Here is a 26,885-nt window from a genome sequence, read left to right as displayed (position 1 = left end):
CAGAGGATAGACACAGGGACAGGCTCATTTGGTTTGAAAAGAAGGCGTGGGTGAGAGGAAGGAGATTGCGGGCAGGACTGAAAAAAATTGAGACTGAAATACTTTTGTACAAGGAGATAAAATAGGATGAGATCTGCTTCTGAAAATGTGTTTTTTATTCATAGGTTTGGGGGGAGTGGGGGCTGGGGCTTTTCTTTGTGGGCTTGTTGTTTTGCTTTTTTTTAATTAGGGTTTATTACAAATACATATCTGTTTAGTCCCAAAAAGGAATTAGAGGAGTCTATGAAGGTTGTGTAACTATTTCCATATTATTCGACTGGTTTGAGAAGCTTAACCCTTTTTTTAACTAAAGTGTCATTGTGTAAGCCTTGATTTCTTCTAGAAAATGAACTGGATTTTTTTGTAATAATGCTGGTAAAAAAGGTGTGCTCTTCTTGATCACCAAGATGGGGAGATTACCTCCTATTTAGTATCTGTGATGGGAAGGAGTTACACTACTCTTTACCTTTTAGTAATTGCCTTGGCTTCCATGTAGGTGGGAGTAGCCAGCCAGCATGTTAAGTTCTTGATTTGATGGTATACAAAACCCCATTGAAAGCCACACTGGGAGCATGATTAGCAAACTTTGTCTTTTGTTCTGTCATTAAGATTTGAAAACATATAGCCCAGGACTTGTTCAGCTGTGAACTTGCTGCCCATACAGAGAGGGCTGTATATAAAAGAATACTGTGAAATGGGTGGGAGTTTCTCTCAGTGCCCCTGCCAAGCAGTGGCTGAAATCCCATTACTGCACTCACAGATGTGGCTGTGGCAGACCCTGTGACTGCTTGAGCTTTCCTGCTTCCTGTTTGCCATCAGCAGTCCCATAACCTTCATGACTTCTGACAAACATCACTTTGAGAGGGAGGAAAACATGCACATTCATAGGTGAGGCTGGTGAAGGAGTGTTTGCTCTACCCTGAGATTCATGTTGCTTCAAGTACTTGAGGGCCAGTACAGCTTGGGAATCAAAGGCTAGGCCCATTATCCTGTAGGAGTTTGATCCCTGTTTACACTTAAACTTTGGATTTCCTTACTGCTGCCAATGGGGAAAGCTGGTGCACCAACAAGTTTGTTTATGCTGGAGTTGCAGGCAACCAGTGCCTTGTGATTCCCTGTAAGAACAGCACCTGCCTGGAGCAAGCTGGCTGAATAAAACAGCCAGCACAACCCTTTTGAAACTGATAAGGAGAATGGTTGACTTGTTTGGAGGAAGTGGTTATTCAGATTGAAACTGGGTCATTAGGCAATGAAGAGGGAAAGGAAAAGTGGAGAGCTGGGAATGTTGTTTGCTGTGCATAAGCACAGAAGAAGTACCACCAGTTGGACTAACAAGAGGGTTGGAGTTTCTGCTGAAAGGACTGTGTTTCAGACATGAAGTTGTTAAGAAGAAATGTTTTTGAGACTTGCAGATGTCCACTGTAAGGACTGTGTGGCTGTAATTAGCAGTCACAACGCAAAAGCAGAAAGCATTCATTGACTGGGGTGGGAAACACCTTGAGGCAAATATTTCTCAGACCGTCTTTTGAACACTGTGGAGACCAAGCTAGTCTGGCTAATCATCCCCTCTAGCCCTGGCTAGAGACAAGAACCAAAAGGGACCTTTTGCTATTTCTTTGTCACATATCTTCTGGGACACCAAGGGATGAGCTTGGCTTCAAACATGGGCAACAACTCTTAAGGAGTCATTTCTCCCCTACTGATCACCTAGAAATTGGTCTGTTCTTTGCCTTCTCAGGGGAGAGGTCTCTGTGCCAGTTACCACCACAAGTTCACAAGTTAGCAAATTAAGTTCCTTCAGGTTTGGGCAGACAGAAGAAACTTTAATTGAGACCCTTCATGCCCATAAGTCTGCAACCCTGTGGGCAGTCCAATGCCAGGAAAAAGATTATCAGCATGTTGCCAAGGATGCTCAGCATGATCAGCCCTTACAGTGAGTTTCTCTGTTTAAGCTGAGTGACAGAAGAGACAACCCCAATTCAGTGTCAGTGGAGATCAAGCTGGAGGTACTGCTTTTATGTGACTCTGCAGGCATTGCCCTGGATCTTGCCTGCCAGCCTTTGAATGACCGGGTCTACTTGTGCATGTTTCAGCAGTTGGTAGAGAATATCCCCATAGCTGTAGTGTAAAAGACACAACAAATTTATCAGGCAGAAGCAAACAGCATCCAAGCTCTTCTCTTCTCCATTCTGCTGCTGACTGTCCCACTGCCAAAGTCTGAGATCTGCAAATCACTGCCATAATGGCCGCTCAGAAAACATAGTTGAACTTTCTTTCAAACATTATGTTCCTTTCGGGGGAAGTTAATTGTTTTCCTTCATTTGATGTCTCCAGTTATGGTCAAAGAATTAGGATGTAGGATAGACACAGAAGCTAAAAATTTCAGCAAGGCAGCTTTTATTTCTTTATTATAGTTGTCTGCTCATACTGTCTTCATCATGGGTGCTCCTTGGTCTTATTATTGATGATGAATAAGAACAGACTGTGCAGAGATTAACACAGATGGTTGTAGCCTCCAGACTTGATGAGCTGTTACCAAAGAAAATAAATCTCTACTTTGAAGGAGAGCCTTACACAACAGAATTTCATGTGGTTCAGCTGTATTCAAAGGGGAATATTAAAATTGCTGAGCAAAGAATTGAATGGCTCCTGTTGTGAATAGCTGTCTGTATGGGTAAGTTGCTTACAGCAGTCTCTTAGATGGAAAAAACTCAGCTGTAGTGTTTTCTTTTGGGTTAAAACAAACAAACAAACCCATAAAACAAACCTTCTGTGATTCAGAAATGTTTGGAGAGAAGCAGTGTGGCTCACCAGAGCAAATGCTGAATTGCAAAGGCAGTGCCACTGAAAATTTTGAGAGAGGAACCCTTAACCTCCTGCTACAGAACTAAGTTTAAAAGCTATAGAATAACTTCCCCTTTCCCTTCAAAACCCCTCTCATGTTTTTTTACTCTTCTTGTTTCTGAAAATGTGACACAAAGGCACCATTCTGGTTCAAACCCCTCTTTGAAACCATAGAAAGTCAGTTTTAAAGGTGTATATGCAGTGGAAAACAGCTGAGATGGCTGTGTAACCTCTTGCTGCAAGCACCTGGGGCTCCAAGAGATCGTGGGAAAACAGGGAGAGTTTTTTAGACTAAAGGTAACTTGGGTCCAGTACCATGTTCTGCACCATGAGCTAATAAGGCAATCTTTTAAACTGAAGCAAATTAAATCTGCTGTATCAATCATGTCCCTCTCTTTACAGTGTATGGGCTTCAGGCTAGACACAGCTCCTGTAAACAGATGGCTGTGCTGATGGGAATGTCTTAGGCTGTGACTTCAGCTAGCAGGAAGAAAAGAATGGAATATTCTGTTGCACCACCTCCCAGTCCATGCAATCATTTCATCCAAAAGTAAAGACTGGAAAGGTTTTGCAAGTGTTTCTGTGTTTTTGTGTTTCTTAGAGAAAGGAGAGGATGCAACGTGCTCTTAAGCAAGTTGGTCTTTCTGAGAGACTTCATGAAACACACTTCATGACAAATTCTTTCATGGGCTGGAGATTTGTCTGTCTTGCCTTAATAGGAAGGTACCAAGTAGCTTGAAATATTTTTGACCACTCCAAAAATACGTTCCTGCTATAGAATTCTACCATCATTTTCCATGTAAGACTTTAAAAACAAACAATAAAGCAAGACCATGGCATGAGATTTCAGCTAGAGTATTCTTTAAGGTTTTGGAATCTGGGGGGCAGCGTTGGGGGGTGGTTGTAGAATGTACTGAGTTTCCATTTCATCATACTGGTTTAATCTTCTGTATTCTGTAACAGTCTTACATAAATAGCCATAATTACAGTGATACTTTTACTTTATTGCTACACTGTTAACTGCAAAAAAAGAATCATATGAGAACAGTATTGTTATTATATCAATCAGTAGGTTTAAAAACTGCAGTTCTGCTTGGTTTTACAGCTTTTAACATATTTATTCTTCCCCCCAGGAATCCCACTGCTAGGCTCCAAGCCTGGTTGGGGTTTGAAAAGTCTCTTCACTGATTCACTGTCTTCTCCTCCATGGACAGCAGCAACCCAGGTGTAGATTGTTTTCTATGTGCTGTGATGGGCTTCCCCAATGTCTGATCAGGTTTTCAGTAAAGTTGGCTTCTCTAAGCTGTTTGTTCTACTGAAACTGCAGAATGGTGTCTCCAAGATTCTTATCACTTTCTCAAATCAGTTGGATGTCATCAAATATGTCTCACATCTTTAAGAGGTGAATAACTTGGATGGTTAGCAAATGTAGCATCACAGTGGTAGTGGTTCTATCCTATGTGCTCAGTTTTGCAAAATGTTTGAGCTTACTGCTGGTGAGGAATATTTTAATTCTGCAGCCCTGTGGCCTTGCAGATGTTCGTGCTCCCCTCCTTGTGTCCCAAGGATCTGCTTTAGGTCACAGACTGCCATTTCTTTAATATTTGTGTGCAATTATTGCACTGCCACCATCAATTAAATTCTCCAGATATTTTTCTTCCTGGTCTCCTGCAGCTTTAATCTGAAACTTTCCATTTTCCTGTCCATGGACACCATCACAGCCTGAACAGGGTCCAATTTTCCATTAATGGACACAGCAGGCTTTTAAAATAAATCAGACGAAGGGTGGAGTCTGCAGCTCCAGATGCACCATGTGAAAGGGTCAGCCAGACCCAACTCCCAGCACTGCATCAACTTCTTTCTGTTCATCTCTGTGCTTATTGAAATAATAAAAGGTGAACAAAATGGTGGTGGGGGGGAGGAAAATAAGATGCTTAAATAGCAGCAGTCAAGAGAAGAGTACATAACAAGGAATAAAAGAGGAAATGGGATGTAGTTCTTAATCCATCTGCATGATCCATAATTTAAACTGTGATCTGAAAAATGTTCCTTAGAAAGTACATCTGAATGCAATGCCTCCTATGCTCCACTGACTGATGGAGATCTGACTTGGCATATTTCTCAGGTTTGAGGAAATGAAAGGTTATGTACTAGACAAAAATATAAGTGATTTTTTCTTCTTTGTTTTCTTCTGTGTGGTTGCTGTCTTAATTCACTTCCATTCTCTACAGATACACAGGTTGTCCTGGCAAGCAGATGGCATCTTAAAGAGTCTTGTGTTCAGAAAACATTACTGAACCTCTTGGGCTGTTGTGGGAGATGAGCACAGTGCTGTTCTGGTGTTGTTTTTTTGTGCACTGTCATCTTGGCCTGTGGAAACACCCCAGAGGTTGATACCGTAGCCTCTGCTGCTCATGGGAGAGAGTGTTTCAGGACAGCTGGGAGGATGTTGCTCTGGAAGAAGGCATTAAATATTGAGCATTCAAAAATATGCTGTGCTTTTGGAAAATCTGCATGTAAATGATATAAATGTCTTGGGGTTGCTTATTAAGCTGGAGTTACTCTAGCTTTGACTAGAAGAAATGTTCACAACTAGAAGAAACTGACATTGTCACAAGCAACTGATGTTTGGAAATGTGTTGGACTTTGTGCATCTCAGATGTGTGAGTCTGTGCTTTGATGTTTTGCTGAAATGCTTGTGTTCCATGAGGAGCCCCAGTGCAGTCAGTGCCTGGGCTGCATTGTGGCAGACCGGAGCTCAGACTAAGCCCTCTTCAAATAGCTCACTTTAGACCTTGAAGGCAGAAGGACAGCTGCTAATGGTTGCATTTCAGTCATGCTGTTCATTCAGTACCCTCTTAGTCCTCTCACAGCTGCTGGGAGAAGAGAGGCCCACTTCTCAAGAAATGAGGGTAAAGGTAAAGATGATGCTGACAATAATGATGATGATGATGATGATGATTATGATGATGATGGTGAGTGGGTTGTCATTGCTCTAGTTCTCCTTTCTTTTCCCTTTTCCTCTAGGGATGTTGCCATGGACAATTGTGGTGATGATCTTTCTTCCTGTCTTGTCAGTGCTGTGAATTCCTTTTCAAGGGAAGATGAATGGGCATGGGTAGGTGCACAGCCAGGTCTTACCCCAGCAGGCAACTAAGAGGCAGCCAAAGTATCCAGGTGGGAACCAGGTCCACCATGCACTCTTGTCCTGCTCTGAGGATGGAACTGCATTTTTCCCAATTAAAAAGGACTGCATGAGGCTGTTTAATTGACAGGTGTTAATTGCTTCACTGGCTGTGCTCTCACTCACAGATGCAGGGCAATGTGAAGGAGGTGTCTAGGGTTCAGGCTTCTGTTTACGGATGTGCTGGCAACTGGGGAGGGATTGGGGAAATAACATGGTCTAGACCATTAGTCCAACTCAGATGGTAAAAATTCTGTCATTTTTGACTGAGTGGGATGAGAGCAGTTTAGAAATAAAAGCATCCTATGTGTCTTTTTAAAGCTTCACAGCTACTGTTTCTTGATTAGCTTTTTACCTTTTTAAACAAAAATCCCTCCCCAATATTCATGCTTCTTTGGTTGCCAACAAAAAGTATCACTAGAAACCACAGCCTCCTGTTGTTTTATGCATATTTATAATTTTACAAACCATTCCTCCTTCCCTCATGCAGCCTGTTCAACTCTGCAATTCTTCTAAATCTATTCCTAGTGTTATCTTTCCTCCCCACTGAGTGGCTGTTTAGTTAAGAGCATGTGGAGTTGTGAAGGGCTGGGGGAGGCCGTCACGAGTGTGCTGCTTCCCCAGCCAGTGGCTGCCACGAGCATTCCTTGCAAGAAGGGAGCAAACCAGCATGAAGTCTTGTGCTTACTCTTTGGTGAGCTTGCTCTTTTCTTAGCACTCTATAAATATGTTGAGATTTGCCATCTTACCTCCTTTTTATTTTAATTTGCATGTATGTGATGATTGGAGAAGTGTGAGATAAGGAGAAAGAGCTGAGACCTGCACACTCCCAGGGATTCCTGATACACAGATGGGAAGAAATCTAGGGACCAGAACAGGGTTCTTTTAGTCTTCTGGTGTGGGAGATTAAAAGCTGATGTCATGCCTGTCATTTTTGTGCTGTGAAACACTGCCTTTGTCTTTTGTAAAACCCCAACACAGTTCAGTCCTGTGGGCAACAAAAATGGTACAGCAACAGGGGAAGAACAGGTGGCTTAAGCTAGTCTAGATGTCTCCAAACCCTTCCTTGCTGGAAGGCTTCAGCCTAAAGAAAAGTTTAGCTAAAGCTCTGTCTTACGATCTAAGAGAAAATCCCAACGTTCCTCTCCTAAACCAATGAAAAGACTCCATTCCTGGTAAACCAGTCTTTGTTTTTGAACATGGGTGATTTAATACCAGTTTGTAAATAAACACTTCTGCCTCTTCATCCTTTTGCTCTCCCAGTTAACTCTCAAGAGTAAAAACCTTCCAGCTGTTGGTAAAGAGAAGCAATGGAGAAGAGGGAAACTTCCCCTTTGGGTGAAAGAAGGAATAGAAGGATATAAAGGCTTGCTCATGGATGCTGCTGCATTGAAAATGAGGGAAGTTTAGGTCTTGTGTCAGTGTTTCTGAAAACCTGACTTGCTCAGCTTCTTCCACAGTAGTTGTACCCATTGATGTTAACCAAAGCAGCACTTTGACTACATGTTGAAGCCCCTGGGAGAAGATTTGTTTTCTTACCTCTACTTTCCCCTTCTAGTGTCTTGCTTAACTAAATTCCAGGACTTTAAGGATTGCTGCTAAGGAGCACCACACCCCAGAGCTCACTTAGTGAAAAGATTTCAGTTTCAAGTTAGACAAAATACTAACATAAATTCAAAAAGGTATAAATTGGTCACCAATGAAATTTGACTTCAAACTGGAAGACTTTTTCATGTTTGAGAAATTAAGCCCTGGAGCATCTGTCTAAATAGTGTAACAGAGGCAAAGGTCCTAGCTGGTTTAAGATGATGTTTAGCAAGATTATGGAAAGGAGTGTATGACAGGCTAGATGAATGTGTAGGAAGGGAAATTTATGATAGCAGCCAATATTTAGTGTTTGCTGCTCAAGTCAGCAGCAGCTTCTTGGTCCACCCCTGCCTTGCTTTGAAGGTGTGCAGGCCATTTTCCAGGATCACAGTTCCAGCTCTTTCCCAGTACCACGCTATAAGCATCGCTTCTCTTCTCTCTCTGTTGGTCCTGCTGGGGTCTGGGCAGGGTGTATGTTTGTTGATTTTTCTCAGGGACTGAAGAGCTCTCCTCTGAGCTCATCTGGACCATCAGGTTCCAGTCTGAGGTGGGGGTCTCTGGCTGTTACAGGTTCACATGAAGTCAGTGGGAAGGATCACAGTTTAGGATTTTGCAAAGGCCTTTTTGCTTTGCATACAACATACAACAGGACACACCTGATGTTTTTTTCTCTCTTTTTTTCCTCCCTCTGCAGTGCAATTTGCAATGGGAGATGAACAAATTAAGTTCAAATCTGCTTCCCACACTCTCATGCCTTCCCAAAGGTGCAACCTGGACAGATTTCAGTCTAGTGATGTTGGCATTGTTACTCCGATTGCTCAGTCTCTCACCTCGCTCAACTACTTTTACCTTGTTTGTGTATTTTTACATGTTTATTGTGGGGCCTGGTGCCAAAATCCTTTAGCATCGTGGGAAGGTGCAATCCTGTCTTAGCAAACCACTCCTCACTGCTTCCACACAAGTCTCATGCTCTGTATTTTAGGAGGCTGGAGCAATTAGCTGAAGTTGTGTCATTTAGATATGTTACAAACTATCCCAAATAAGCCATTGCAAGCTAATAAGTACCTTAGGAAAATGATTGCCAAGTATTTTTCTGTATGTTTGCATGTTCTGAAGTCTGTGTAAATCATGGTAATGTTTGCATTGTCACAAATATGATTTAAAGCTGTGGGTCTCTGGAGTGATAGGTAGAGAGGCAAACCTTTTCCATAACTTTATTAATATGGAATGAAAATACAAGCTAATAGGTGTGTTTGGTGAAACCACCTAGATAGGCATTGGATTTAGGGGCTGTTGTAGGTGTAAAAAACGTATCTTGAATGCAAACACATGGTGGGTAACTGGGTGTGCAACACACAAATGTCCAAAACACAACTTTCAGCCTCCAAAGAGGTAGCAGCTGCTTGTGAACCACAACTGGCACGTGGGCTGTTTTACCTGTGATAAACCAAAGTAATGCATTCCTAATTCTCCTGTGAACAAGGGGTCATGAGGTATGAACAGTGCTGAGGAGCTGCCTTTGCCTCATCCTCTGGCATACCCACAGCTGGGACTCAGAGACCCTGCTTCTGGCATCTCCAGGTGTTGCCAAAAAAGAAGGGCTTAAAATCCCAACAAACCCAAAACAACAGTCTGGGAAGAAGGTTATGATCTTGAATGGAGGGAAAATGTTTGAAGTGAGGGCCCTGCAGGGAGCTGAATACCAGGAGATGGCCAAGGTCCTTTGGCAATCCCACCACTGGCTTATTAATAAGCAGCCATGTGTCCCAGGGGGAGACAAAACAAAAGCACTTTTCACAAACAGATGAGAGACAGAATCATTTGACATACTGTCACTGGTGGAAAAGAGTCTGTGTTTTTCAATTTTTTTAAAATTTTATTCATTTTTTTTTAGAAAAGGAATAAACTCTGCATGGTAGAGTGTACGGTATATAATTTCAAAACAGAACAAGTTATATGGAATGGATTATTTTCCCAAACTATTTAAAGTTGAACCTAAAATCATTTGTAAATCAACACTCATTGCCATGTAAGACAAAAGAAAACAATCAACATGTTTTTTGTTTGGTACAGATTTTCTCTACCTCTTCAGTCTGAATTTTCCCAAGGTTGGGCAGAAAAGGGGGGAAACTTCTGCCCATTGTCCTAATCATAATTGTACTGACCAAGCTTTGTGCTCTGAGATCTAGCAACATATGGCTTTATATACGTTCCTAAGTGAACAGTGCAACATCATCACCACCTTAAGTGTTTATTCCACATTCAAACTGTAACTGAACATCACTCTGAAACCCTTTTCCGCCCCCAAAACAACAGCAACGACAATGAAAAGCAGAAAGTCTCCAGCAATCAGATTTCATCCCAGAAATCTGTGTAAACTGTAGATGAGGGCTGGGTAGCAGCACAGAAGGCAAAAAATGTGACAGCTTGATTCAATAGCATCTCTAAAGACTACTATAAGACTGTCATTCTTTAGTCTGCATCTTGCAATCACAATTTTCTTTTTCCCTGCAATGCTATAAAGCAATATAAGAAAAAAAATCAGACTCAAAAGCAAAAGGGAGAAGCCTTTGTGGAAAGGTAAAGCTTCTGCTTAGTCTTGAGTGGTGGCTATTAGAAACAGATCTCTGCAATCAGAAAGAAATCTTGAATGTATATACACAATTTGGGTGGAAAGGGATAGGGCCAAGGGCGGAAGCCCTCCTAGCTGACCCACAGACTGTTTTGGATCATAGGTCCACACTACACCCACTGCCTTTTTGGTCTGAATAAACCAGCAAGGCAGCTGCAGGCTCCAGGTGTGCTCCAGGCTCTTGCCTCCACTGTTCCATGGCTGTGTGGGGGCCAGGAGAAGGAGGAGGAGGGAGTAAGAGTGCTGTCAAGGGCCCCCCTCCCTTCACTTTGCAGCTGGCTGAGTGACGCGTGCGTTGCAGCGACACGGGGTGTTACACTGGGAAGGTTTAAGTGCACACTTTCCTCTTCATCCCCTCCTCCCCAACCCTGTTGGAATGTATCTATATCAGTAATCAGGTAAGTATTAATAATAACTGTAAGCTAGTATAGTCACCCGCCCCTTTAGAATGGGGGAAGAGCAGTAACATCAAACAAATGCCCCGTTTGTCCTGACGTGTAACCTTTCCAGATCCTGTAGAGAAACTGTATGCAGGCTTTTTTCATACTAGAATTTAAAGGAATCAAAGCTGGTAAAGAAACTGGATGTTTCCTGGCCTAACTGAAGGAAATAGTAAAACTGATTAAAGTAAGAGTGAAAGAAAGTAAGCATTAGTGTGTTTGCATCCTCTGGTATGTCCCACTTCTCTGCATTCTGCTCACAAGCCCCTTCCATACTCTGAGCAAGCACTCCTAAACTTAGAGAGGTAAGGCTTCAGCTGAAATCTCACAGTTGAGACTATTATTTATTTTATAATTACCACAAATGTAATAACTTGACTTTAGTGGATCCATGTGGGGCACGTTGAGGGCAAGGCTTGGTAAGTGAACCGGCACAGGAGAAGATTGGGCAGGGGTGGAATCCCACATGATAATAGCAATTGAACCATGTCCATCAGCATGGCATCAGCTTTGTGTGCATATAGCATCAGGAGCTTGGATAATGCCTGTGAGCTCTCTGGGTGTCCAGTCAGAACCAGGGAAGCTGCAAGAAGTTTTACCATAAAACTCCAGTACTGCAATGTCTAAAGGAACTGAATCTCAGTGGGCACAGATCTTAGGTTTTGCACAGTCAATCCTAATTAAAACCCCAAAACTATAATGGCTGATGCCCCTGCTGTTGGAGCCTTAAGACACCCGTTATACTGCTGAGCCCTACTCTTTTTTTTTTTTTTAATAAAACACTGTTTTAAGATAGAGCACAATAAATGTGCTTATTACGCACTCTAACATAGAGCACAGAAATACAACACTACAGAGTGCAAGTCTAACCATCTCCACAGTGGGAAAAGTGCGAAGGTTAAAAATATGCATGTGGCTTAACACAAGATATTTTTAAAAAACATGACACAGAAATCTTATACTAATGCTTTCATCTTTACCACAAACATGACTGAAAACTTAAGGTCAGTTGCTGATCCTTCTCTCGCAGTAGTAGTAGTAGTGTAATCCTTTCAATGGTACAATGTTGGAAAGATCAGAGAATAAAAAAAACCCAAGTGTCCAAAAATGATCCCATTTACCACTTTTCCAGTAGTTACATTTTTCAAGAAGTAAACGTGTAAGGTCACCTTGATCTTCACCATCAGTAACTGATACACTTGGAAACAGCTAAGCCAACCACCTGGACTGAGATCAGTTCGGCGTCGCACACGCACACACACACACGGATACACACACAAATACCCCACAGGAAAAAGTGCACTTTCAATTGCTGATACAAAAATAGATTGGCACATTCTTTTTGACACAGTGAAGATATCTTCGTTAAAAGCTTTTGCACTTTAAGAAGTCCTCTTGGAATTTGCAGCAGGTCTGTAGAAAAAGCGCTACGAGAATGCACTCAGTGGGCTTCCAGGGTTTGTGTGATGAAGAGAGGGGTGGTCATGGAGGCTGCCCTTCTAATTTTTGCCTACTTTTATAGCTGTAGTCCCTACAGGTAGGGTCAGTTGCCACCCAGTTTCAGCACGTGAACTATTTACCAACAGCTCAGTCTTCACCTGCTTTGAGAAAGTAACGATACATAAATTCGTCAAAGCCAAGAGTCGATGCAGTATTTCCTGTAGCCAGAAAAACTGTTTTAGGGGGGGAGAGAGAGCGAAGTGTTAGGAGTCTGATTTTGCATTTCCAGTAGTAACTGCGGCTCGGGAGAGCCAAGCGGGAACAGTCGGGAGCCCCTTCCCCACCGGGCAGCCAGCGCTAGGAGTTCTGCACCAAGCGTCTGTAGTGCGGCATCACCTCGTGCTCGGGAAGGTGGAGAGCGAATTCCAAGGCCACCAGCACCGGGAACTCGAAGGCGATCAGCTCTCGCCTGTTCAGCCGGAACTTCTCTTCCAGTTTCTGCAACCACAGCCGAGGGGAAAAAAACAAATTAACAAAAATTCAATGAGGGTTTGCCTTCCTAGAGCTTTCCCACAAATGACATTATTCAAAACACGCATGCTGCTGTCATTAAACTTCAGTCCTGATGGACTTGCATGGCTCTAGCTTTAGGAAATCAGAGCTGTGTGAACTGGATGTACCCAATCCTTACTGTGAAGGTGAACTCATAGAGCTCAGCCAGCCGTGCTATTTCTGACACGTTCGTCACTTCACTCATTCCACTGTGAGCAGATACATCTCCTAACGATCACAGCGATTACCACTGCAGCAACAGGAAATTCCTGGCTTCATGCAAACATCAAAATCACTTGTGTAATGGGAGACACGCATCTTGTAATTGTCCACAAATTTCCTGCACTCCTTGAAATCACTAGTTTTCCTTTCAGCGTTAGGCTGTGCTACAACGCTCTGTTGGGGAAATGATTCTGTCACAATTTGATTTTAATACTTCTGAGGCAGAAGGTGTCATAAGAACAGTGAATAATAGAAACTGCTATCCTCAGGAGGGATGAGATGGGTTTTATAGTTGTTTTTGTGCTGTAAGGTACTAAACCTCCCATTGGTTCTGGTGTTTTCACTGGATGTGGATGCTACAAGCAGGCTTGTAACCAATTGCTCAGGGATATTTCCACCCCTCATCCTCTTAGGATCTCCCTGGCTTGCTACTTCTCTGCCCACTGGGTCTACTGCAAAGTTCAATGTATTATGGATGGGCCGATGTTTCAAGATAGCAAGAGAGGCCAGATCTTCTAGTTCCACTTGGCTGATTTTTTTTTTAATTTGTAATTATTCAGAGGGCTTTCTAACAAACTGACTGTCAGCCCAGCTCTGTGACTGCAGGAGGAGGGCATGAGTCCAGCCTTGCCCCCCATCCATGATCCCATGTCTCTTCCATTGAGTGAGCTGGTTGTAGCCACATACCAAGACACCAGCCTAACTTTCTGTAGCATTAAATCATATTGGTATATATAGGTGCTTGCAGAGGATTATGACATAACACCCACCCCCATGTTACCTCTTTCATGTGAAGTGGGTAGAAGACCCACCCCCTGCAAAAAACATCTGGACTGAGGTGTTCTAATGGGAACACCTCCTTAGGCTTTCTCACCCAAAAGCTGAACTTAACAAAAGAAATACAAATGTCTACTGGACTCCATTTGAAATTAGTATCTGCATTTAATTCCCAAAGGAAAATCCTTACTGACACTCCTGAAAACACAGATAAAAGCAAAATTAATTTCCTGAAGGTTCACTTGGTGCCTTATATTGCCAGAATGACAGTCAGATGCACCTCAAACCTCACAGTATCTGACACCAGGACCTTCTATCCCATCAAACAAGCTTCCCACACTTCTGCAGGGACATTGATCACTACTGCTTCCACAAAAATGCGTAACAAGAAAAGATATTTAGCTGGCTGTACAGCTGGAAGCCTAGAGGAGAGCATGTCCACTGACAAACAGACTTGTACAGACCACACACTGGCACTTCATGCAGAGGGAACACTGGAGTCCTATAGATACGTACATCTATAAGATGCTTGACTTCATGTTTTCTGAGGTCACTGCCAATTTTGGCTGCTAAAAGAACACAAGCTCCAGCACAAAGCTTTCTATTCTGCTTGTTCAGCTTCCCCTTGAGAGCGAGCTTCTCAAAGTAGACAAAGGCCATGGCCACTGTGGGCTCTTCAAAACCACATTCTTCTTGAGCAAGCTTGCGCATTTCTCTCTTCAAGCTGAGTAAAGAGACCAGACAAATATGCCGTGAGGTGAATTTTAAAGCATTTCTCCTTTCACCCTAAGAGCCACGCTTTCAGAGATTCCTCCTGAGTCAAATTGCAGGGAAAACATAATTTGCTGGGCAGATACCCTTATTCTGTTTTGGGGGCACATTTCATGGCAAATTTCTACATCACCCGCACTGCCCCCAAGAGACAGTTGTGTCAAACTATAAAAGCAACCAAAAAAGCTCAGACATTTTTAGCAACAATATTTTATCAGAGGTCCTACACTGCATACATTTGTTTAGCATATATATATTTATATCATAATAACACTTTCATTACTGGTGCTCTGTACGCTGCTTTTGCTGCGGGATATGGCCGGTCAAATCCAAACTGACAGTTCTGTCCATCTACTGCAGCACTGCCTGGTTTCTGAGCAGTGTGGCTCAGTGTCCTTCTGGCCACTAGGGTCAAATGAAATTATTATTACTTCAGTGGAGCAGTATGTCTAGCCTGCTACACCAGAAACAGAGATGGAATATTACAACTCTGCTGTGAAGCCAACTACTCTTTTTGCTTCTGGCCAAGGCACAAAAGTCAGCACTTCTCTTTCCTCAGTCTCTTTTTAAGCCAAGTGCCATGAGCTTAGAGACCCCTATGTTATTTTTTTGAGTATTTTAATATAGTGCATGCCCAGCTCTCATCCTCATCCTGTTAGATGCTGTGTTTGACACTTGACCAGTGCATGTTTACACATTCCTCTATCCTGTTTACTCATCCCAGTAATCAAAGCAATCATCTGACTTACTCTGCACCTCTGCTGGTCACTGCTCCTGGAAGATCAATCAGAGCTGTGCTTCCTCTCAAGTACAGCAGGAATTGCACTGACATGTGAGACAGCTGCATCACGTTGCAGCCTTACTGAGCTTTGCAACGTACCTTCTTATTTTACTGAGGGTTAGCTTGATGTGAGGGAACTTCTCCTTAAAAGTCTCATTCATGTCCTTCTTGAGATCTGATGGCTTCACATAGTCTATGACCGTGGTCTGTAACACACATCAAGAGAAAATTACTCTTTTAGTTTGTAACAAAGAAGATCACTCGATTCCCAGAAACAGGAAATCCCAAACAAGTGCCAGTCAGTCCCAATGCTTTCAGCAGACAGGAAAATGAAGTCTGAACTAAGGCAACTATTTATTTGTGGCTGACAAAACAAGTAACCTGTTCAAGCCTTGAACAATACATACCTCATTAGCATCCTCCAAGTATTGCTAAGAGTGAGTTTAAGATAAATGTGTGTGGATGAAACCCACCTGAGAAGTCTTGTAAGATAAAAAAAAATCATCACAATAACTGATATGATGACTAGATTTTGGTGCATACCTCCATGTGGTTCTGAGATCCATTCTGAGTTTCTCTCTAATTGATTCTTTAAAGAAACCACTTTTAAACAAATTTTGACTGCTGCAGCATACATTTATGATAAAGTAAGTAATCAGCTTGTATAGCAGGTCACTCAGTAGAGTGGAAGGCAGCAATGCTGCGGTAAGTTAGGCAGCAAATGGACAAAAGAGTAAGGACAACATTCAAAGTGTACAGCTGTCTGTCTCCTTTGGGCTTCCTGTTACAGACTAAGGAATCTCCCCAATTTGCAGAGAGTTCTCCTGGCCAACACAGCACGTGCATCTGTGGGTGTCCAGCACTTCTCTTGTTCTCTTAGTCTTTGTTCAGATAGCACTCTGCCCAAATCCTCTGTCATCATTCACCTGGACAAAATCTAACAGCTCAACAACAAACCAACCTTTCTTTTGGGAATGTGTAAATTCTCTTCCAAGCTATGGCAGTTCTGCCCATTGGACAGAAAGGGAGAGGAGCCTCAGCTTGGGCACCTGGGGGACAGCCTGGTCCCCAGGCATCCAGCAGCTCCCTGCCAGCCTCAATCGTGTAAAAGAGCAGCAGTGGATAGTGCAGTGAATTCTCCTGCTCATAAAACAGTATTTCCCTTCTGGTTTTGATTAACCTGTATTACAGCAAAGGGCTGTTAACACCAAACAACAAGAGGTGGAAAGGGGCATGCAAAACCCTTGCTGTATATTATGCCTTTATAGAAGGTGGAGCTCTGTTGTAATATATCCTCATGGGAATTGAAATCAGTCAAAAAGAGTGACTGAATATGCTTTCAGACATTTTTTTTATAATTAAAATAATATATGGAAGGGCTTGGGGAATACAAAGTGCAATGGCTCTAGAGAGAAACCAGATAATTCTCTTTATCCAGTCATGTTGTTCTGTTTCCAAAATAAGCATGAAGGAGTATAAAACACACCTAACTTTTCCTGCACTTTATTTAGGAGATATGGTACTGACTTACTAGGATTTTGAAACAGAGCAGAGTGTGTGTTTCACCTGAATAGGGCCCAGCAGTATTTGAGGCAAACATAATAGAGAGGAAAACCCCAAGTTTTTGCCACAGGATGTTGTTATGGTCATGAACACGTTTTAAAACATGGGCAATTCTGCCACACCAACACTCTTCAGCCACACCTGCATCCCTGCATGTGTATGGATGAGTCTGACTGCAGGTTCAGGCAGACAGTGCAGTGCCCCTGAGGTTAAAAATTCATAAGCTGCCTTGATGCTGAAGCAGGCAATGTGCTGCCACACCTGAATAAAAGGAAGAGAGGAAAAGACCGGGAGGAGAAGCCTTGCCCTACCCAGGATCAGTGGGAAATCCTTCAATGGAATGTGTGGGCCTGCCTGGTTTTACCCCCACTGAGGCTGGAAGGATGTATACACACACCATGCAGCCGTGGTTCCTCGCTGCAGACGGCTTCTGACATGCTTCATCTCACCTGGCAGGCCTCAGACCTCTAAAGCAGAAGAATTAAGATCTTAACAACTATCCCTTTTCCCTTCTTTCCCTGGAATGTTGCAGCCTGCCTGCCTACTCCTTGGTATTGTTGCCAAAGGATCATCAGCAAGCTGGGTGCTGCTGATGTACAGATACACTGGGAGTTTTATGTGTTAAGAGGCTTCCTCTTGGTGCTGCTGCAAGAGGACACTAAAACAAGCCACATCTAATTTTGACCACTGCTGTCTGCTACTCAGGGTATAGAAACAGGGGTTCATGCTGCTCTTGCTTACAAACTAGCAATGCTAACCATATATTTCCTATTAAACATAAAGATGATTTTAGTTACTACCAGTATTTTCAGTTGTCTTGGACAATCCTACAAATAGGGAGCTCAGTGTTACTGTGCAAAGCTACTTGACACTATTTCATGCATCACTACCTAAGGGCCCGTTGTTTGTTCTTCATTACCACAGAGCTCACAGTTTTATCTTAATTAACTTGTTTTTAGCTCTCTCCAGGTTATCTTCTTCTTTTGCTTATGTGCACAACAGAAACCACTCCCCACAGAAAGGGCACAGCAGCAGAGGGAGGGAGTGTCTGTCCATCCTCCAGACTCGGCTGAAGGCCTGCACAGGAGTTGTGCCAGACACCAAGTTTCAGCTGCTTTCAGCTCTAACAAGTGGGTGTCAGGGTGGCTCTGGGGGCCACTGTGCAGAGGGGGAGCGAGCCCTGGGCTCTGCCACTCAGCTGCAGCAGCAGCCCCCTGGGATGCACCTTTCCCCATGGCTGCTCTGCAGGCACCGACTTGTTTTACCTGGGACTCCTCCAGCCTGTGGGAGGTTTGCCAGAATTCAGCTATATTCTCTTTGGAAGGAGAAAAGCTCTTTTAAAAAATTTCATTTAAAGCAAAGTGCTCAGAGGCTTGAGACTAAGCAGACAGCTTAAAACTGAGAACAGTAAAGAGGTATGGTTATTTTTAAACATGGAGATTTGTCAATTCTGTCCTGTTGATAAGGATCTCCCCCTCTCCAACTCTGAATACTGCCGCTTCCTGTGAGACAACAGTCTCTACAATACAAATCACAGTAATGAAATCCAGATGAAAGCTGGTGTGTGCTGGTTTTGATTCATGTAACAGGATAACGGCAGCATGTTTGAACACACTGGCTCTAAGGCAGCTGCCTCATCTTGTCAGTGCCATGCTGGAGAGCTCAGCTAACTGCCCTTATTCTCAAGGAAAGGACTTGTGCAAGTTTACTTTTTTGTCCCTTGTTTTTTTTTTTTCCTTCACAGCTGCTGCAGAAGCTGAACATTGAGCAACAGGATGCTGCTTTTACAGCTGATACCTACAGAAATGCCCAGCAGAGAGACAGGCAGAAAATACTCCTAGAAAATATCTGTTGAGAAGCAGTTTAAAAGCAATGCTGGGTATTAGCATCTGTTGAGTGATCAAATCAGCTATCCTTCCAAATGGTTTCTGAGCAGGCACCTGAGTACCCCCTGTTGCTGCGGCACAGCACTCATGAGGCTAGATAGGAATCTTGGTCCCCAGTCCTGAACCTGCCCAGGGTATCTCATGCACCCTACAAACAGCTTGCCACAGAGCAGCAACCCCCACTGCTGCCCCTGCCCACCAGTAAGGGAGTGGAAGAAAGCTCTGGGGTGGTCTAGCAACCCACAAGAACCAGCTGGGATCTGACAAAGGAGGGCTTGGACACAACATCATCCTTCTGTGCCTGCTCCCTGCTCAGCGTTTACGCTTCTCTTCTGTTTTAGGCCACCTCACTGCACTTGAGCTGCCTGCATGGTCCACATGAAGCTGCCATGTGAAGGAAAACACATGACTGTCTGTCCAGGACAATTCTGGTATTGCCTGGGTCAGGGCTCTGATAATACTGATGCTCCAAATTTCAGGAAGGGTTTTCAAATATTTCCCTAAAAGGAGCACAGCTTTTCTCTATCCAAACATGCTTTCTTATACATAATATTATTCCCTACCAGGCAGGCACTCTGTACTCCCAGAGCTGTCAGACACAAGAACAAGGCACTGGGAACTACTAAACTGTCTCTCTCATACTCTAATCTCCAGTGTTTTTAACTTCTGTCATCCAGAACCGTCTGTCTTGTTTCTCACAGCTTATTTGCACGGAACACATTTCAGTTCAGCATTCAGCAAAACTCCTTCGTGGGCTCTGTTACGTTCCCTGTATACAAATCTGTGTATGTATATTTTACTTTGGCAATGGAAGCTGCACAAGACAAATGAAAGCCCTGATATATGGCAGCTGACAGATGCCTGGACAGCGTGATAAACGCTTCGGCCCAAGTCTCTACTCTGCACACTTTTTGCGTGGCTGGCAGTTTTGAACTTGGGAGCTCAGCTCGCGTGCTATTCACAAGCGTTTTCAAGCAGCTGCTTTCTCATAGGAAAGCTGTATATATAGTTTCATAAATATGAGAGGAGAGAGAATGCCTGAAATGGTTGGAAAGACTGGCAGGATGAAATATTGTTGAAAATAAATCCTACTTTGGCACGCAACCAGTAAAAGATGATCTAGGCTTGGATGCCTCTATCTCTTAGCTTAAGAAGGATAAAATCAGACTAAAATAGGTGAATAAAATGAAAGATGTATGATAGGCTCTCTTCAGCTGTTGTTACTGTGTACCCCATGTAAATCTACTTCACAGAGAGCAGACAGAAGACTGATACCTGAAACAGATGCTTTGGTAGGTCACTGATAAGTTCTCAGCCACACAAGAAGAGGAAAGCAGTCAATAACCCTTCACTCTCTGACTACTTTAGTGCATCCCTTAGGTGACCTGCTACGTACCTGTCAACTGCTAGTAACCTAATTCGTATACTTATGGTTTATGATGCATATGTATATGGGAAATCCTAATAGAGAGAAGACTTTAAACTATGAGGGGAAACGGGAGTTATTCCAAATTATAAATAAAATTCTAAAAAGGGAAAAGATAAGGCTAAAATAAGATGTTTCTGTTGTTACAAAGTTATTAACATTCAAGGACCTTAAACTGAAAGATTTTGAATTTCACAAGGCAAATAGTCTCCAAACTGCCTCTCTGTAATTAAGTACATGGATGGAAACCAGTTTATTTTATATTGTTAACACTATGGAATTATTCTCAATATAGTTGTTTACTAGAGTCAAATGCATAGAGCACAAGATTTATATATGATTATCTACCACTGCTATCCTCTGCTCCCTGAGACTTTTGGGAACAAGGTCAGTAGCTGACAAAAAAGCAGTCTGGAGATACTTAATACACAGCTACGGAAGTGGCTTGAAGAACAGGGTGACAGCACTGAAGGACACTGGCTGCAGTGGAGTCTGCCTGACCTTGGTGCTCCTTGTGAAAGACAGAACGGGGGAACGAGAGACCAAATGCATTATATCATCATGCAGGGCTTTTGTTAGACCAAAGAGCTGGGGCAGCAAGCAGTTCTAATTTTAAAATCACACTGGAGGACTAATATTAGGTAACACAGCCCGGCTGTGCTCGCCACTAACACAGTACCTGGCAAGTGCAGGCTGCCAGACAGGCACTGCAACAGCTCTGCAGACTTTTGTGACATGCTTCTTTCATTAGTGGTGTGGAGATGTCAATTTGCTTTTATATAATTAAACCAACACGCTGACATTGTAGTTCAGTACCCAAACCTAATTCCACGTGTATCCCTTGAGCACAGATATAGATGGATATTTCAGGGATGCGACTACAGAAGGGTCACTCAAAGTTAACGTGCTGCTGATCTGGGCTTTCCTTCTTCTGCTGCAAGTTTTGGCAGCACACAGTGACCAGCTAGTGTGCTCCTGTGTTACCACCACAGCCTCAAGCCTGTTGAGAATGAGTTTTCTAGATCAGCACAGAAGGAGTTTGTGCTGGAAAGAATGCAGAGAGACCGGGGGGGGGCATTGATGAGTCTGTACGTATGCTAGCCAACATGAGATTCGAGGAAAGAAATTAATGCTTAGTCTGGTAGATAAAGTTCCTGTTCTAGAGAGATTTAAGAATCTGCACAAATTCCTGTTTTAGCAGTATCAGCCAGGAAGACATCTGTTAACCATGACATGATGTTTCCCTTCCCCCCCACCCCCCAGCATGAATTTTTTCTGTCTCTTACTGTTTATATTGCGGCAGAGATTGCAGACTCTCCTACAAAGACAACACAAAATGAAATAATTTCTCCAGGGCAGACTAGAGTTTGAATACAACTCATACAATTAATACAAGTCATAGAACTTGTATTGGGAAAGTATTGAAGAATACTTTCAGAATTGTCCCCTGACAGGCAATTTATGGGTATTACTTTTAGAAATCCAACAGGGAAGTGTATGCTCTGTTAAGCCTAGGACTTCACTACAAAAAAAACAAAAACCAAAAAACCAAAACAAAACAAAACAAAAAAACCAGACCAAACCAAAAGCACTTCTGCTTCCCCAGAGCCATCTGCAAGGAGGAAGCTCAGCTTCTCCTTGATAACAGCTGAGGACCTGCGGCTAACACCTCTCTGCAAGAGTCAGGGCTAATTCAGCTCAGTAAAATTAAAAGACTATAAAGTCAACATCAGTGATGATAAATTCAGGCTCCACAAAAATTGAGCACACAGAGTTGCATGTATTTCTGAGTAAACTCCAAGCTGGACCAACCACACATTTTGTCTGTCTTATGCCTCAGGATAAAGCCTGCAGTGTTTACTGATGCAGCATTCACACAGATCTCAACAGAGCTCTCCCAGAGGAGAAATCCTGGCCTGCAAAGCACAAGCCAGGCTCATGGGAGTAATATCGGTGCATGCAGCTCTATCCCGCAGGCAGTGACGCAGCCCAGCATCCACTCCTCTTCCACACCTTCCCCCCATTAACTGCTCTGACATCCATAAGGAGGGGTGAGGGGAATATCTACAAGCTTGCAGCTGTCAAGCATTAATGCTAAATCCTGGCCAAGTAACGAAACTTTGATTACAAGCTGCAGCTCTCCGCGCACAACAAAATGCTGGGCGCTGACATCAGAGCCGCTCTCAGCTGCTCCGGCACTTGCGAGAGGCAGCAATTACAGCCAGATTCCACCCAGCTCCCGGCCTCTGCAGGCACTTGGCAGAGGGCTGGCACTGCTGCAGTGGCTCTGCATGGTCAGGAAAAGACCACAGGTCTCTCTCTGGCCCGTACTGCAATCTGCTTTAATTGCGGTGTGCACCGATTTTTATATCTGGGGGGGGATAAATTACTTGGAATTATGAACCTATTAAGCTCTTGCTGACACTGATGTGCACTGCAGCAAGAGGGGGAGGGAATGCCAGTAGAGTCAAGAAAGCCTATAACAGATGTGAGTAAAGTCTCCTACATGGCAAATACGGCCTTATATTCGGCTCTATGAACAAGCCTTCGCCCAAACTGAAGAATCCTACTTAACCTGCAAGCTCCCAGAACACTCCAGCACTACTTTTTCTCCCTTCTCTTGGCTGAAAGAAGCACCAGCACGTTATAAAATCTTTCAGCTGAGCACTGAAGAACAGCCATCTACCCTTCAGTTTCTTGCAAAGCTGTGCAGCTGCTGCATGGCATCACAGCTATGCTGCTTCTGCTGTGGGAAGGCAAAGACAGAGCCCTTGGCACCTGCCTGGGATCCCCCTCAACAAAAGAAACAGAGCACTTAATGTCCTTCAAACCCTTCTTAGATTAGTGCCTGCCTTCAGAAAGGGAGATGGGAGTCCCACAGACCCTCAGGCAGTGCTGAAGAAGTGATATCTGGAAGGCAAATTCAGGAAAAAAACCCTCAACTGTCAAGTAAGACATTATTTCAGACACAGCGGTGATTAATCCCTAGAGAAAATTAAAAATCAGGGAGATCCCTGTCAATGCAAATATATTCTAGACAAACAATGACATTGATTTAAATAACTGTCTTTGAAGTCCATTTTTCACCTTTAGGGCATCTAGTCATACCCCTTTTCAAATCCCCAGGCAGCTCCTTTTTACAACAGAAGTACAAATATAAGACTTTGAAATGCTTTGGTCAACCAACATACAGAGAAAAGTGGCACTGAATACCCTCTCCTGGATGGAGAACTTCCTTGCAGGATGCCATCCTGGCTGCCCCATTTTGACTCACGTAACTATGTCCATGAGAACATCAAGTTAAAAAGGGATCAAAGATCTCAGGTGATTTTAGGGGACCTGGCAGACACTCACAGCCTGAGGAAGGTCAGAAACACAGCCATGACTGCTAGAGCTCTGTTCCCTTTGGATGTTGGCTAACAATGTCTTTCTCCTTGAGGGAAGACGGTTCCCTGACCATGACAGTAACCATATCAAAACCTGACAAATATTTTCCCACACAGATGCAGCTGCTATAAAAGCTACAGAAATGCCAAAAAATAGCTCACCAACCCTTAAAGGAAAACCGGCAGCAAGTAAGCAGAGGACATTCTCGACTTCCCATTTGAAAATCTAGAATAAACACAGCTTTAGAACTCAATTAAGCCTCTGTGTGCAATAGACAGAACATTCCTGCTAGCAAGGAGATAATCTTCAATCCCCATGAAACACTTAGAGCTTATTTTGAAGAAGGAGCGCCTAATAAAGAAGGAGAGCCAAATTTCCCCTGGGATGGGGGGCAGATGAGAACATACAAAGGCTGTACCTTTACATACATTAGCACTTTCTTAAATAGTGTCTTCTGTTCCAAATTAAACAAGAACATGGACAGTATTTTAGACCTCAGTGTTTCAAATCCTATCGTATCTGTATATAGATAAGAGTAGTAGGTCACCACTTTGGGGGAAAAAATTAAATCTTTTTCCTACTGCCTATTATTACTCTGGATGTATAACCCAGACAGATACAGGCTCACATGTGTGTGACTGCACTGCATCCTGCAACAGTCCTCCCATATTAATCTACAGATTTGGAGCAATCAAAAAAAAACCAAAAAGCTACTGAAGTCTCTCACCACAGAAAACATTTAGTCAGAGCACAGACCATGGAACAGTTATGTGTCTGTATTGTTAAGAGTTTGGATATAGTGAGAAATGTACAGGCTCTGCACATAATTGCTGCAATTAAAGGAAGGACTCTCCCATGGTGAAATAAATACCTGGGAAACCAAGCTGTTCAGAGAAGTGAATGATTAGCATCAAAACACAGAGTAACTTCATGACTTCAGAAAAACCCCAATGGGCATCTTCCTATTTTGTAATAGGTGCCAGTTTGAGGAAGTATAAATTTTCCTCTGAATGCCAGAGAATGAGTGCATTGTTTGAACAAGCCTTTCATCTAAAGCATTTATGAAATACAGCAGTAATGAAAGTGTTTGCTTTTGTAATACCTCCACAAGTTTGTTTTAACATGTCTTGAGAAGTAACTGTCATTTAGAACAAAGCATTCCGAACAGCTCTTATTAGTAGATTAAAAATAATAACAGTCTTCTTAAAATACTGCCAAAGGAAGCCTCCACCTTCAGGATTTTGTTACTGGAATTTCTCTGTCCTACACAAAATCACTTACCATATAGGAAGGAAATATTAAAACCCGCTTATGTTTGCCACATGGCCACTGGGGATCATCTAAAAGATTTGGGTCGTATTCAACAAAGTCTCCCAGGTCGCTACCTATAAAACAACAATTTAGATATAGAATTCTGAGAGGAATTCATTACACCAAGAAATCTCTGGACTTAACAGAAGTGGCAAATGAATTCACAGATAATTCACCATATTATCTCCATTCAAGATTTTTTAAAGAGATGAAAAATTGCTCTAAGTCTTGACAACTCTAAGTATTTCTGTACTAACATGATTTGCCAAGATATAGTGGACCTAGAGCTTAGAAATTACCTGGTAAATGTGAATTTAGGGCTTAGAGAACTGCAGAATTACATCAAGCTCCACAGTGACTTTTATTCCTGGCAACAAGTTTTCATCTGTTCAAGCAGATGTTTTGATTTGTTTCATTTATCATGCCAAAGTATTTTAAGCATATAGTGCTTTGGCTTATGTTTTGTGTCCGGTTTTGTAAACACAGCCCTTTCCAGCCTAACAAAGGTCACAAGAGGAATTTACACCTTCAGCTCATGACTTCTGTGTTGCCACTGTAAATTTTCCATGGCAAGGGAAGGTAAGGACGAGCCTGGTGCAGGAGGGACAAACAATGCTGCTGGCAGGAGGAGGCATGCTGGGTGCCATCGGGGCTGTCGATACGACCAGCGTGCTTGTTTATGGAATTTCCATCCTCCACAGACAAGCTTTCTAAGCAAATATGGAATAAGCTGTGCTGCACCCGCAACAGAAGACTGTATCTTATTTAGTTTAAGCTCATGGGGGGACTAAAACACATGTCAGTCCTTTGCAATAACTGCCTACCATCAGGGTACCCAAGGATGTTAAAATGAGCTATTTGAGAAGTTACCTGCATCAATGCTCCCCTGGGTGCTGTTAGCTCTTCCCAAAGAAAGGCTACGATGGCTTGCATTGCGAAATTGGGAGAAAGATGAGGTGGAGTCTATCGTGTTCCTCCGAGTTCCCAGAGCATTGGTGGGAAATAGGAACTGTGTATAAGAAACCGTCTAAAAAAAAAAAATAAAAGTCAGAATGGACAGACAGTTACTTTCAGCCCAGCTTAGATGCAGTGGGATGCCTTTGGTGCATTCCAACTGGAAGCAAGAGAAGCCAAATTAGTGGAGGATTTTCTGGATTCAGTAGTCAGGCACAGATGAATAAAAACCAGTCACCTACATTTGCTTCAGTGCAGTCAGTTTATCCATGCAAAAAATGCTTTTGCAAAGGCATTAATTCTTCAGCAAAACACACATACACACAAGCTCTAATACACTGGATTTACAAAATCCTGCTCAAGGGTCAGATATAAAAATATATCAGTTTGGTCAGGTTTTTTCCGGTGGGCCTTCTCTGTTTCACATTTCAGCAGCTTCTTTACTGAACTAACATCATCCATATGGGTCCCTCAGCACACAGCTGCCAGAGGCAAATCACTTAAATGTTGCTAAACTGAAGCACCTTCTCCTCTATTTTTCTTTCTCAGGACTTTGTCTGGCAGAGTCTTATTGATGTAATAAGTGAGCTCCAGTTCACAGCAATGGTTGTGGGAGATCATTTACTAGCCCCCCCAACATGGACTAAGTGTGAATGAGTAACTTGTGACAAAATTATTTTTAGAGTGCATTGATTCTCTGCCTGTACCCCTGGCCAAGAAAAAGCTATGCCTTGCTTCTCGTTGGCTCATTTTCCAACAATAACATTGCATTGAAGAAAAAAAAAATGAGTTTGAGACTCTAGACTGGTTTATGAGGAGGTCAGAACAGGTATCAAATAAAACATGTGAGCTTTCATTATTTATAAGCAGACAGATTGTCCTCAAAAATTTACAGCCTGTGGTCTGGCCTGACACCTGGTTAGGTGAGCACAACATGTGTAGCAGCATTGACCCAGGGCCTTTAAATCCATATATGACAGCAGACTGAGTAAAACTGAACTGTGGAAAGTAAATCAGGCTTTCAGGAAGAAATATTTTCTTCTATGATTAAAACCATTTCTCCTCTACATTTTTCTTTAAAATCGATCA

General features: G+C 42.8%; 1 protein-coding gene across 1 annotated transcript in view; it reads right to left on the bottom strand.

Moving 5' to 3' along the window:
- Positions 1-9,505: 9,505 nt before the first annotated feature.
- Positions 9,506-26,885, bottom strand: part of CABLES1 (Cdk5 and Abl enzyme substrate 1) — a 70,749-nt gene continuing 53,369 nt past the window's right edge. Inside the window, exons 6-10 of the mRNA XM_015652524.1 lie at positions 25,713-25,869; positions 24,813-24,916; positions 15,369-15,475; positions 14,234-14,441; positions 9,506-12,664 (exon numbers count right to left, since the gene is read on the bottom strand). Coding sequence (XP_015508010.1) covers positions 12,524-12,664; positions 14,234-14,441; positions 15,369-15,475; positions 24,813-24,916; positions 25,713-25,869 — 717 coding nt within the window. The 3' untranslated portion in view covers positions 9,506-12,523. The remainder of the gene's footprint in view (positions 12,665-14,233; positions 14,442-15,368; positions 15,476-24,812; positions 24,917-25,712; positions 25,870-26,885) is intronic.

Source organism: Parus major, chromosome 2, assembly GCF_001522545.3.
Source record: "Parus major isolate Abel chromosome 2, Parus_major1.1, whole genome shotgun sequence".
NCBI classification, from domain to species: Eukaryota; Metazoa; Chordata; class Aves; order Passeriformes; family Paridae; genus Parus; species Parus major.
Note: the sequence above shows the minus strand (reverse complement) of the source record. Positions and strands in the feature narration are given on the sequence as shown.